This window comes from Ctenopharyngodon idella, chromosome 6 (assembly GCF_019924925.1).
Source record: "Ctenopharyngodon idella isolate HZGC_01 chromosome 6, HZGC01, whole genome shotgun sequence".
NCBI classification, from domain to species: Eukaryota; Metazoa; Chordata; class Actinopteri; order Cypriniformes; family Xenocyprididae; genus Ctenopharyngodon; species Ctenopharyngodon idella.
This window is the reverse complement of record NC_067225.1, coordinates 33,947,477-33,961,543: the sequence shown is the minus strand read 5'-3', so window position 1 is coordinate 33,961,543 and position 14,067 is coordinate 33,947,477. Positions and strand designations below refer to the sequence as shown.

Below are 14,067 nucleotides of genomic sequence, written 5' to 3'. Positions count from 1 at the left end.
TAATATGCAGATGTATCTGTTGTATTTTTCGTTGCAGTCCTCACAGAATGGATACATCAATGATAACAGGTAAGACATCAATCCGTCTCTTTAACCTGCAGAACTGATAGTTAACACACAACTATACGTTTGACAGTTTAATCCAGTTTGTTGTTTAACAAATGAGGAATTGCTCTGATCAGTGTTTGATTTACAAGACCAAAAAACATACATGATTAGGTCATTATAGTTATACTAAATTAGATTTTATTTAGGTTTGTTCTTTTAAAGTGCCTTTAAAACCCCTTAATAGTTTGATTAATGTACAGTTACAATGTAAATACCATGGTGAATATGGTATTTCAGTACTATGGTATTACTGTCTGAGCATAGTACAACCAAAGTACTTTCAATAATAAGGATTTTATAATTTTAAGTTAATGTAATTCTTTTAACTATTTTAAATAAATATCTATTTTTAACAAGATTATTCGTTATTTTATAAATACATGTTACATGAAACAGAAGCTCTGATGAAACTCATGCTGGAAACTGATACAATGTAACGATTTAATGTCCAACTCATCTGAATCGATGTTTCTCATGTCATGCTGGTCTAACCCTGATCCGTCTGTAGATAATGTTACTGTAGTGATTAATGATTAAATGATTAAATCAGCAGAATTCCCAACACTGATGAAGACGTCACATGACACCAGATGTTTTCAGAGCATTAAATGCATGTGCATGATCAGAGAACATAAGAGAGGGAAAACTCGAAGCTCTCAGTGAACGTGAGGGAGGAGATGAAGCTGTGTCAGTCACATCAGTTCTTCCCCTCGTCCTCTAACGCTGTAGATGAGTCTAGAATGAGTGTTTTCATGTGTGGGTCCCCTACACACACACGCACACACACACACACGCACATACACACACACACACACGCACACTCTTCCTGTAACCCACGGACACTGTTTTCTCCAATGTGACCCCTACAGACTGTCCACTGACGGCTACTCCTCATCCTCTCAAAAGAGGAGGCAGATTTTTAGGTACTGTCTCTGCTGTGTGTTGCCATGCGCGTCTCCGTGGTGACCATGTGTTGCTTTGCGTTGGCTCAGTGCACTGTCGGGTTGCTAGGGGCCCGTGCATGGCTGCTGTGTACTTCAGTCTCTGGAAACGGACCAGCATCACTGCACTCTGATATGCAACTGCATTTTGGTGTGTGTGTGTGTGTGTGTGTGTGTGAGTGTGTGTGTGTGAGTGTGTGTGAGTGTGTGTGTGTGAGTGTGTGTGTGTGAGTGTGTGTGTGTGTGAGTGTGTGAGTGAGTCTGTGTGTGTGAGAGTGTGTGTGTGAGAGTGTGTGTGTGAGAGTGTGTGTGTGTGAGAGTGTGTGTGTGAGAGTGTGTGTGTGTGTGTGTGTGAGAGTGTATATAAGTGTGTGCGCGTGTGTGAGGAACTGGTCAGTCAGTAGGGGTGGGTGGTGTGATCAAAGTAAATTATTCATAATATTCTAATTATATTATCAAATTATTATATTATAATTAAGAATTTAATGTATATTAATTTAATTAAAAATATAAATACATTTTATAAATTAATATTGTAATTATGTATAATTACTATGTTAATATAGTTAATAATAGAAATAATAATAATAATAATTATAGATGCATGTAATACATTTTACTCAATTTATTACTTATTAATTTAATATGTTAATATAATTAATCTAATTATATTTAAAATTATACGTTTGTGTGTGTGTATATATATATATATATATATATATATATATATATATATATATATAATATTTTTATATATTTTTTTTATTTTTATATATATATATTTTTATATATTTGATATACTTTTTTTATTTACAACTTTGAAAAATCATTTTTACAGGGTATAAAGACAGCCTCTGAATTCTGATTGGATGATCCATATTCACCATCTCTATTGCTTGAAAACAAATTTGTTCTTAATTTTGCATCTCTTAACTTTTGTCCTGCTCTACATTTTCACATTATTACACACATCTTCATCACTTCCACATGTAAACCTGCCGTCAGTCTCTATATCCCATCATGCCGCCCAGCCCTGCCAGTCGCTATGGTTACAAAACAGGACATTCTGGATCTGTTAGTTGCTTGCCGTTCTACAACGTGAATGTGTGTTTCCTTATATAACAATAACGCCAGTGTCGCATTTCTGGAGTGTGTCTTCCTGCATCGGTGTTGAATGCGTGACGTTACTGCATCATATTCCTGACCTCATCCTCATGATTATGGGAGCGGTTGTTCGCTCATGGAAGAACGGAGCGTTGTGTGTCTGTTGGTCTGCAGTGAGCGCAGCTGCAGCTTAAAATAGATCCTTCATTAATTACACACACACACATTGCAGAAACACACAGATTACAGGGTTTGTTGGGTTTCCCAGTAGAATGGGGTTCATAACGGACGTGTGTTCGCTCAGATGTTCACGGTTCATTCTGATGCTGATTCCCAAAAGCAGGAGGTGAAACATGACCTGAAAGGAAATGGCAAATATTTTCAAGTAATTTGTAAATATGTCATATTTTTTCCCTTGTGGTCTCTTGTCCATTCAAATAGACACTGTTTATTGTCTTTATTCTGTAAATATCACATTTGTTGCATTAAGGCCCTGATATAGCCTACTCACTGTGAAGTTATCTTGCAATCTTCGCTTAATAAGAAGTTTGTAAAGTGTCCACCGTTACAGCTTTCTATGTGCAAAATGTAGAAAAGCACAGAGATGATGTTCTGGAAGATAAATGTCAGCTCCAGTCAAGGTTCATCACCAGGTTGTGTTTTACAGATCAGTAGTTTTAATCATCTAATGCTAATGTGCATTTTTAAGCCTTTTTTCCCCACTAAGTATTTAGTGTGTTGCATCACGTCACGTCTCTGAAGGAGTTTCTGCATGCAGTGTTTGGAAAATTGCACATGAAGTGTGATGAAAGTCACACACAGACAGACAAGGGCTTTCTGAGAGATGATCTTTATAATTTACCAAACATTTACTGAACTCTGGAACTGTTTTTAGTATCTTTTAGCTGTTAAATACACAATTGATTGATTGATTATTGGTTTTCTCGACAGCTGCTCTTGTGCAGGAGGGCAGCGCAGCACACAGATCTGAGTGTGTATGCATCAGTTTAACAGTGATGGATCTGTGTGTGTGTGTGTTCATGTCTATCATAGGGCTGCACGGTAAATAAAACTCATAACTTAGACTAATTGAGAAGGTCGGATGATGTTTTCAAACTTGCATCACTGCATGAGTATCACTGCAAACCACATTGCAGGTGTGTATCGGTGCATTAAATGCGAGCGCGTGGATTTGGCCGTACGGTGCAGCCCTGGTCTGTGTGTATGTTTGTCTTTGTGAGTCTTAATGTTCGGGTTCGTGTCGATACGTGTGCACTTTTATCCTGTTCGTGTCTGATATCTTGCAACTGAGTGTGTGTAGAGCTCCTGTGATGGATCTGCATGTTTGTGTGTGTGTGTGTGTGTGTGTGTCTCTCGTTTGTGCTTCTGTCTGTGTTCACAGAGCTCTGTTTGTCTTATTCTCCTCCCGTCCGCAGGGGCAACAGGGAGAGCTCCAGTCGGGCGTCCAGCAGTCGCCAGAGCAGCACCGACAGCGACATGAAGAGTCTGGAGCCTCGTCCGTGGAGCAGCACGGACTCGGACAGCTCCAACCGCACACTGAGACCTCCGGTCACCAAAGCCAGCAGCTTCAGCGGCATCTCCATCCTCACGCGCGGAGACAGTCTGGGCAGCAAGGGTTCGCATGGCAGCGCCAGGGGCTCCCGCACAGGTGGCACACCGACACGACCGCTCCGTGTCGCGTATTAATTATTAACACCGTTTATATGAAGTTGGCCAGTTTAATTCCTGCTGAATGTGCTTGAGTAAATCTCTCCCGTCAGCACAATTTAGCAGCTCATCCATCATGTCAAAACCAGGATCTTATTATATTAAGAACAAGAGACAAAGGGCCGAAATCCTGCTGCTTATTTTATCTTTAATTGTTTGTGCAAAAAATGTAAAATACTTTAGTCTGTTTTTGCTTGTAAGAAACATACTTTGGAGAAAATAAATAAATAATTAAATTTAAAAAATTTAATTTATCCCAAAATAGGAAGAATCAGACCTGGGAGAAATATTTATTTATTATTTTTATTTATTTATTTATTTATTTATTTTTCTATCTTCCAAGTATGTTTCTCCCCAAAACACAGAAATAAACACACTTGGGAGAAAATATATATATATTTTTAATTATATTATTTATTTGTTATTTTATAATATTTATTTATAATAAATACTTCCTAGCATGTTTCTCCCCAAACAGGAATAAACTTACTTGGGAGAAAATAAAAAAATAAAATAAAATAAAATAATACAATAAAATAAAATATAAAATAAAATAAAATACAAAAATAACTAAAAAAAATATATAATATAAAATAAAATAAAATAAAATATAAAATAAAATAAATCAATAAAAAAATAAAATAATACTTAAATTATTTACATATTTATTTTCTTATTTAGTTTTTCTCCCAAAACAGGAATAAACATACTTGTAGAAAAATGTAGTAATATTTGTAATATTTAATTTTTATTTATTTAATATTTTATATAATATTTTATTTTTATTTATTAATATATTTTATTTATTCTCCCAAGTATGCTTCGCCCAAGCTAAAATAATATTTTTGTATATTTATTTATTTATTTGTATATTTGCTTGTTTTTTTTCTCCAAATAAGCATTAAAATCTCAGAAGAACGGAGATGAAATTTTAAATTAAATTAAATTTAAAATCTAATATTTTTAAATGTCTTATTTTCATGGGAATATCTTCCATCTTAGCTGTAGTGCAAACACAATTATTATGATTTTTTTATATGTTGCTATATCATGTTTTATGCTCTATTCCAGTTGAGACATCCCAGTATATGCCTTAAATGTTAGTGATTAATATTTTGCATTAAAGCATTTGAATTACGATGTTCTTCTTTCATTTAGTCATGCACTTTTCTCTGAGAGCTGATTATCATGTCTCACTGCTCGTCTGTCATCTGTGTAACCGCTCAGGTCTTCCCACTGTCACTCCGGATCTCTGTGCACCAACACAGCCGCCCCAGCAGGGCCGCGGTCTCCTGCCGTGTCCCCCGAACTGCCCCTCCGCCGCCCCTCAGAGCGCGAGCCAGCCGCTGCTGCCCACCCCGTCCCACACACACACCATCAGCGCACACAATCACATGATGCCTCAGGTGAGCTGCTTCCTCTCCTCCGGCTGTGCTGTGAAGCACAATATCACACTGTTAGATATGCTTTTGTGCTTTCTTTTACTTAATTCACTAGGAATTTTATAATGAAAGTGCATGTGTCTCCGTGTTTGGCGCAGTCATTGATGCTGGTTGTCATTCTAAAATGCTGCTGCTTCAAATACTGTCAGTATTCTGAGCACAGCTGAACTAATGCCAGATGTATTTTAGTTCTCAGCACTGATCTGTACATGAACAGAACATTCTGCTCTAACATTTCCTCCGTTTGCGTCCCTCTAACACGATTCTTTCATCTGGTTTCCTCCTAAACGTCTCTTTGTCTATTCTCTCTCTGTCTCTCTGCAGCCGGTGGCGTCTCTGCAGCCGTCTGCGCAGGCTGTGTCTTATTCAAACCCTTCGTGCCCTCAGGTCATCCTGCCTGTTTCTCCTTCCCAGCAGTACAACATGGTACTAGAACACTGCTCCTCTCGCTCTCCTGCATCTTTCCCTTCATTTCCCCTCATCTGTTCTCTCTGGATCTTCTTCTTTTGAGCTTGTAATATGATGTTGTAGCTAGTAGTGAATTGTTTGGGTGTCTTTGCACTGATTTTGAGGAGAAAATCTGCTAATGAAGAAACTATTAATGAAGAAAATGTAAATATGACATTTAAAATATTAGATGTAAATAATATATAAAATATTTAAATATTATTTAAAAGTGTTACTTAAATAAATTATATATATATATATATATATATAATTTAAAAATATCTTTGAAAAATATTATGTAATTAAATATGAAATAAAATTATATTTAAGCTTATATTAGTCAATATTATTTTAAAAATAAATTATACATTTTATATATATATATATATATATTTTTTTTTTTTTTTTTTTAATTTTTTTTTTTTTTTTATATTATTTAAAAATATTATTCGGCTTATATATATATTTTTTGATTCAACAATTTACACACAAGCTACACACAAGCTTTAGGCTTCAATGCCCATGAGGGTGAGTAAATGGTGATAAAATTATGAACTATTCCTTTGTTTTTGTTTTTTTTTAAATTAATATGGAAATATGAAATATTTTTTTCACTGAATTACACTCTAAATAACAAACTAAAACTGCCAGTAGGTGGCAGTAAATGTCTAAATGAGTAATTCATTGAGTCATTCATTTATTTGATTCATTCAAACAGCTGATTCATTCAGTAAATGGCTCTCTTTATGAATGGGCCATTGAATCATTGATTCACCTGATTGATTCGCTCAAAATGCAGATTCATTCAGAAACGAAACACCGCTGTGTGTTGCTCTGAGACGCACAACAGTTCTGCTCTGACATTACAGGTAATATTTTCATTGGCAGAATTGAGCAAAAACAGACGATATTGTGTCTAAAATATAACACAGTATTAACACATTTGTGCTATTCAGGACAAAAACAGCGCTTGTGTGATATTGCTTAACTATATCATATAATGTAAATATCAGACAAAAACTCATACGGGGCATTTTTGCCCTGATATCTTGAATTTTATAGTCATTCTAACTCCATGTGAATCGGAAGTCACTTTTTTAACTTCACGCAAGGAGCTCCATTTGTGAGTACGTCATTAACACATTAACAGAGCAGCTGCGCATGAAGTGCATTTCAGATCAGTCACATGTGATGTTTAATGACTATAAGGATGCTGCCTCTATAGACAGGGAAGTAGCTCACTGGGAATTGAAACAGAGCCCATGTTGATCTCTCTTTCTGTCTTCAGGGTGATGAGTTGACTGCAGGTTTCGGGCAGATGTCTCTAAGCCGTCAGGGCTCCAGCGAGGCACCAGAGCCACCCAGCCTATACCAACCTCCGCCAACCGTATTATCCCAGCATCCCCCACCGCAGCCCAGCTACATCATGCCCCCGCCGCCCTCTGGATACCAGCCCGCGGCTCCACACGCGCACCCGCCTCCGCCGCCGCCACCTCCATCACAGCCCATCCTGCAGACGGCGCCGCCCGCTCCGGGCTACATGCAGCCGCCACCTCCGCCTCAGCAGGTACAACACAGAACCGCTCACAAGTTTGGGTTTTTTGAAAGACATTAATACTTTTATTCATCAAGGACACATTAAATAGTTCAAAAGTGACATTAAAGACATTTATAATGTTCTATTTCAAATAAATGCTGTTCTTTTGAACTTTCTGTTCATCAAAGAATCCTGAAAAATAAAATGTGTCACAGTTTCCACATAAATATGAACACTAATAATCATAAATGTTTCTTGAGCAGCAAATCATCATATTAGAATGATTTCTAAAGGATCATGTGACACTGAAGACTGGAGTAATGATGCTGAAAATTCAGCTTTGATCACAGGAATAAATTACACTTTACTATATATTCACATAGAAAACAGCTGTTTTACACTGGAAGAATAATTCACAGTTTTTACTGTATTTTTGATCAAATAAATGCAGACCCCAAACTTTTGAACAGTAGTGTATTTCACAGAATGACATTCACATGCTCACACATCTCAGTCCTGTAGCTTCACCTTCTGTGTCTCTGAATCATGTTTGTGCTGCTTTATTATCATCATCTCTCCAGTCCAGTCAGGGAACACTTAGGATTTAGAAACAAATCACCGCCTGTGAAATGTGTTCTGCTACAATCCCGAGGTAGCTGTAACTTCCCGTGCAAAATATTACCAGGCTCTCTGAAGAGAAAACAGGAAGTTGGCACAACGGTGATGGAAAACTTTAGTTAGACAACTTTAGTGTGAGAGCGATGCTAAGTGTGATTCTTGTGGGAAGTTTGTGAAGACGTGCTGTAATCACACACACACCTGCTGTGCACATTTGTGCATCTCACTCTCGCTCCTGCAGGGTCTGCTGGGTTTGATAATGTGCAGCGGGAGAATCGTTTATCATTTATTTAATAACGTGGAAGTACAGAGCAGGATGCGTCACAAACAAGTCAGGCCGAGGAAGATCTTATTTTACAGGGTGTTTGCTGGGCTCTGCACAAAGTCAAGTTTAGTTGCTTATGGTTAACAAGTGTAGAAACTTCCCTCATTAATATAGATTTCAGCTCACTGACTGTTCATTGTCTGTGTAGTAACACATCAGAGATAAAGCGGACTCTCTCCTCTAATAGAGATAAAGATAAACTCTCTCCTCTCTCAGATCCAGGTGCAGTATTACTCCACCGCAGGACAGTATCCTAATTCCGGCCAGCAGTACCGCTCCATCTCTCACCAGGTGTCATTCCCCACGCAGCGATCTCAGCCGCTGCCTCCGCCGGCACAGCCCTCTGGTCAGTGTGACCTCACTTCCTGTGCTTTTATAGCTAGAACTTCTAGACAACATCATATTATCCTCCCTATAAAACAAGCTCACATGGTTTTGGAGCTCATCAGAAGTCCATTATCACCACGCCAAGAAAAAATCATGCTTTGGTAAATCATAATTATCATTAAAGTCATAAATATTAGATAAAAATCGAAATTATGACAGGTCATAATTATGAGTCACAAATATGACACAAAAAGTCATAATTAAGAGATCATGAAAATTATGATGTAAAAACTTTGTTATGAGATATGTCAAAATTGATATCGTAGGTCATAATTATAAGATGTTTGAAATTGACAAACTGAAATTGAGTTTTAAAAAATCAAAATATAAGATAAAAAAGTAAAAATGATGAGACAAAAAAAGTCAAATTTATGACATCAATTTATGACGTCAAAATTCAAAGATAGTTGAATTTTACAAATTGAAATTGGGTTTAAAAAGTCAAAATTATGACAAGAAATTGAACTGATAAAATGTCATAATTATAAAGATATAAAGTAATAATTATGAGAAATGTCAATTATGACAGTCGAAATTGACAGTCATTATTAGATAGTTGAAACTGACAAATCGACATTGAGTTTAAAAAGTCAAAATTATGAGACTAAAATGTCAAATTTCTGACATCAAATGTCCTAAGACGAATTGAAATTATGACAATGTTGTAATTATGATATAAAATAGTTATGAGAAAAGTCAGTTACGACAGTCGAAATTGACTAATTGAATAATTATTAGATAGTTGAAACTGACAAATCAAATTTGTTTAAAAAGTCAGTCATTTGAATTTTTGACTGATTGAAAGTCATAATTATGACATAGGTCAAAGTTGAAATTGACAAATCGAAATTATAAGTTTAAAGTCAAAATTATGAAATTAAAAAGTCAAAATTATGATAATGAAAACTCAAATATGACATCAAGTCATAAGATAGTTGAATTTTACAAATTGAAATTGAGTTTAAAAAATCTAAATTATGACAAATCGAATTGACAATTGTATGAAGTAATAATTATGAGAGAAAAAAATCTAAATTATGAGTCTAAATTGACAGTCATTATTAGATAGTTGAAACTGACAAATGACATTGAGTTTATAAAGTCAAAATTATGAGACTAAAATGTAAAATTTATGACATCGAAAGTCCTAAGACAAATTGAAATTATGACAATGTTGTAATTATGATATAAAATAGTTATGAGGAAAGTCAGTTATGGCAGGCGAAATTGACCAATCGTATTTGAGTTAAAAAGTCAAAATTATGACAGTAGTCACAATTATAAAATAAAAAATGTAGTTAGTTCAAGGTAGTTGAAAATGTCAAATCGAAATTATAAGTTAAATTAAAAATAATGATAATGAAAAGTATTTTTTTTTTTTTTCTTATAATTTTGACCTCATAATTACGGCTTAATTATGACATAAAACATCAGAATTATGACATACTATGACCTTTTCGAGTCATAAATATGATTAAATAAATAACCCTCTACGGACACACTGAAGTGTGAAGGGACAGTGACCGTTCCGTCGACTCTTGGCCGCTGTAGAGCGTTGCTAAAGCATGATTTGTTTCTTGTGTGGACTGAATGGGCTTCCATCCGTCTGTCTCAGAAGACTCCTGCTGTTTTTATGCTCTCTTATATTGATGTCTCATATTAAAGTTCATTGATTCGCTCTGAATGACTCCCTCACGATGAGCGGTTGAATTCTGATGTGCTTTTGTTTTGCGCGAGCAGCTCCGCTCCAGCCCATGATGACCAGTCAGCAGCCTGCGTACCAGGGCATGATGGGAGTACAGCAGCCTCAGAGCGCCAGTATGATGAGCACGCAGCGCACGGGCATGAACGGACAGATGCAGAGCATGATGGTCCAGTACCCCCCCATGCCCTCCTATCAGGTGTGTGTGAGTGCATGTGTGTGTGTGGGTGGGTGGATGCGTGTGCATCTGTGACTGACAGCTCCACCCGTGTGCCGTCGCAGGTTCCTGTAGCCAATGAGAATCAGTCTGTGGTGCAGCAGCAGTACCAGCAGCCCGTCATGGTGCCCGTCAGCCAGTCAGTACAGGGAGCCATGCCGACTGCCGCGCCCATGCCCGTCTACTACAGTGTACTGACACCCACACAACAGAACAGCACAAGGTACACACACGCTAACGCTAGACAATCATAGTAGTGGCCGTTTACTGAAGAGCCTTAAAGGAACCGCGTCTTAAAAACAGATCATTTCAGACAGAATGAGGGTTGAAAATAATCATTTTTCCACATAAATGATCAAAATATATGATTTAATCTATTAAAGCCGCAGTAAGTGATTTCTGAGAAAAGCTGTTGATATTTTAAATCACCAGAACAAACACGCCCCTACCCAAAAGGACCACACCCCTATCTTGATAGCTCCACCCCAAATTCACAGGCATGCAATGCAACATAGGCACCTCCCCCCTAATAAGTGGACAAGCCCCTTACTGCTGATTGGCTACAGTCTGATCGACATTCAACAGCGTTTATCAGAAATCGCTTACTGCACCTTTAAATCAGTAATACGAATAATATGAATTTTGAGATATATTAAAAAAATGCTGAATGGAAACGGCAAGATGCACATAAAATCTTAAAATGTGCATACAAAAAGTATGCTATATCATTTTTTTATTCAATAAGAAAATACGCACATAAACCATGATGTGCAACAACTTTGCCTCAGCAGAGGCTGTGATTGGATAACTGGACTAACCAGCGGACCAATCACATCTCAAATGTTGGTTTGGTGGTTCTGAAACACCTGAGTCAAAGTCTGTCATTAATGATTTGGTTTAATTCCCTCCAGAAGCGTCTCACATCATTGCGTTCCCAAACACCAGCATCCGAACGCAAGATCACATGATAGCGTTTATTGTGTTTATGATGGAGGAAAAAAAGAGTCACAGGCTTCACCAGTTTCAGCAACTTTTTATTATTTTGTTACTGATATTTTGTGCCAGTTTCCAAGGAAGTGACGATTTTGTATCTTCAACACATGGGATGGAAACGCTGCTTTATTCGCAATCCCAATTCCTGTGTGTGTGTTTCAGTCCATCTGTGGGTTACCTGCAGCCGCCCACTTCAGATCAGTACCAGATGACCCAGTCTGCCTCACCCTGCAGCCCACAGCCAATCCAACAGCAGTATTCAGGTATCCCACAACCACCCTGGACTCATGCATGCTACAGCATTCATATAGTTATCTAAAACTGAAATTTAAACAAAAACTACTAAAAATAAATAAATAAATAAAGCTGGAAGAAAATAAAATATTACATCAAAAACCTACTTAAATAATTAGAAATGTTTCCTTGATAAGTTGAAAACTTAAAATAGTATAATAGTATGTGGAAAATAATAAAATATTACATGGAAAAATTTCTCATTTTTGTTTTGGCAACTAGCTGAAATAAGTTGAAGTGAAACAAAATAAACTCAAACTAAATAAAAGTAAAGCTTAAAAAGACATTAAAAAACCCTGAAAAGTTGCAAAAGCACATAACAAAATTTTAACAAAAAATGAAAACCTAACCCTAACTGAAAAAAGTAAATTCAAAATATTAATACATACTGTAGTAGTTTTTAATACCATACTAATAATATAATACTAAAATAAAATAATACAGGAAAGCACCATGATCAGTTATGAACACATTAACAGTATATTACAATTTACAAATAATTTACCCATTGTGCAGTAGTAAATATCTGCTTTATCTGCCCAATAGCTAAACATTTACCAATATTTGACTAATTTAAAGTGCCTCTAATATGCTATTTTGAAGGTTCCTAATTTTGTTTTGGCGCTTGGAGGTCAAAAACCCCTTTAATTTTCTCATAATATCCACTGCAGCATCAGCTCTTTTCTCACAGTCTGAAATGGTTCGATCAAGGATTCGGTCTCTCTAAACCTCACCTTTCTGAGATCCTGCTCTGCTCTGATTGGTCAGATGGCCTAGTCTGCTGTGATTGGTCAAAAACCAAACACTCATTATCATATCGGAATCTCAGCTCTTGATTCGCAGTGATACGAACAGTAATGATGACTGTTTTACCGTATCAATCTCATCAAAGTGGATTTGCTTTGGCAGCAGAAAACAGCGTCTTCTCGACATGAACAACACGAACCAAACTCTTCCAGTCTCAGATACAACTACAGTGATTGAGGGCGGGGCAAAGAGATGCTGTTCAGCCAATGAAAACCAGAGGAGCATTATGCAAATTTGTTACAAACCTATGTAGGTTGAGCAGGAAGTGAGACTGGAATTAATGACGACTCATTTCAGTTCAGAATTATATTTATCTGCATTTTGATCTTTGGAACTTTGCAGACCTTTTACATTTATAAACAGCTCTATTACACACTACATGAAAGATAATATCTGAAAAAGCATAATGGGCCACTTCAAGAGTAAGTTTCCTTTGTTGTCAGAACTCTGTCTTGTTTATTTTGAGTTCAGAGTGATGGACACATTTGTGTTGGTGTGTTGTAGGGGTCCCACCACCCGGTCCCAGTGTCATGGTTATGCAGCTCAGCGTTCCTAATGGACCGCAGCCGACCCAGAATCCTCCACTGGTGCAATGGAACCCCTGCAAGTACTACAGTGTGGAGCAGAGACCCAGCAAACCCGAGCAGCAGGTATTTCACACAGTATTTTTGGCTACATTTGTGAATGTGTTTGATCCATCAGGATGACTCACACTCTAATCATCATATTGTGTGTGTGTGTGTGTGTGTGTGTGTGTAGGTCAGCACTCAGCTCAACAGCCCACTGGCGTCTCCCACACAGTCTCCTGCACCCTCTCCGTCTGGCAGTGTGAACACCGTGTGTCCGGGTCTAGGCCCGCTGCCTCTCATCTCACAGTTCCCTCGGCCCGGTGGGCCAGCACAAGGTACACACGCTCATTACTACATTAGACACATATACAAGAGATCCATCTGACATCATGTGCGAACGGGCCTTGACATGGACTCAGTTTTCTGTCCACACTGAAAGCAAAAAGCTGCACAGCAAAATCACAATCAATCAGAACCATAGACTAAAAAATAAGATGGACGACGCACCTTCACTCTCTTCCATTGTAGAAAAGTGAAGCTGCCAGTGCCTCAAGATGGCGCTGACATCTTGAGCTAATTGCTAAGTGTGCGAGAGTGTGCGGGCGAGTGTGTGCGAGAGTGTGCGGGAAGATAGTGTGCGGGTGAGTGTGTGTGCAAGAGTGTGCAGGACGATAGTGCTTGTACGAGTGTTTGCGAGAGTGTGCAAGAATATGCGGAACGTGAGTGCATTCACGAGAGTGTGCGGTCGAGTGTGTACGAGAGTGCGTGAGTGTGCAGGATGATAGTGCGCGGGCAATTGCGTACGAGAGTGCGCGGGCAAGTGTGTACGAGAGTGCGCGGATGAGAGT

At 37.6% G+C, this 14,067-nt stretch overlaps 2 protein-coding genes across 14 annotated transcripts in view; both read left to right on the top strand.

Moving 5' to 3' along the window:
* LOC127513884 (neurexophilin-2) overlaps positions 1-14,067 on the top strand; it is a 201,389-nt gene that overhangs the window by 32,131 nt on the left and 155,191 nt on the right. The window lies entirely within an intron of this gene.
* Positions 1-14,067, top strand: part of LOC127513881 (R3H domain-containing protein 2) — a 56,020-nt gene that overhangs the window by 38,109 nt on the left and 3,844 nt on the right. For 8 of the 12 annotated variants that reach the window (XM_051896017.1, XM_051896014.1, XM_051896015.1 and 5 more), the window contains 12 exons: positions 11-69; positions 978-1,031; positions 3,590-3,822; positions 5,109-5,287; positions 5,648-5,749; positions 7,059-7,337; positions 8,467-8,596; positions 10,378-10,538; positions 10,622-10,779; positions 11,712-11,812; positions 13,155-13,300; positions 13,410-13,554. In XM_051896017.1, coding sequence (XP_051751977.1) covers positions 11-69; positions 978-1,031; positions 3,590-3,822; positions 5,109-5,287; positions 5,648-5,749; positions 7,059-7,337; positions 8,467-8,596; positions 10,378-10,538; positions 10,622-10,779; positions 11,712-11,812; positions 13,155-13,300; positions 13,410-13,554 — 1,747 coding nt within the window. The remainder of the gene's footprint in view (positions 1-10; positions 70-977; positions 1,032-3,589; positions 3,823-5,108; positions 5,288-5,647; positions 5,750-7,058; positions 7,338-8,466; positions 8,597-10,377; positions 10,539-10,621; positions 10,780-11,711; positions 11,813-13,154; positions 13,301-13,409; positions 13,555-14,067) is intronic. The other 4 variants (XM_051896019.1, XM_051896021.1, XM_051896020.1 and 1 more) reach the window with 4 other exon arrangements.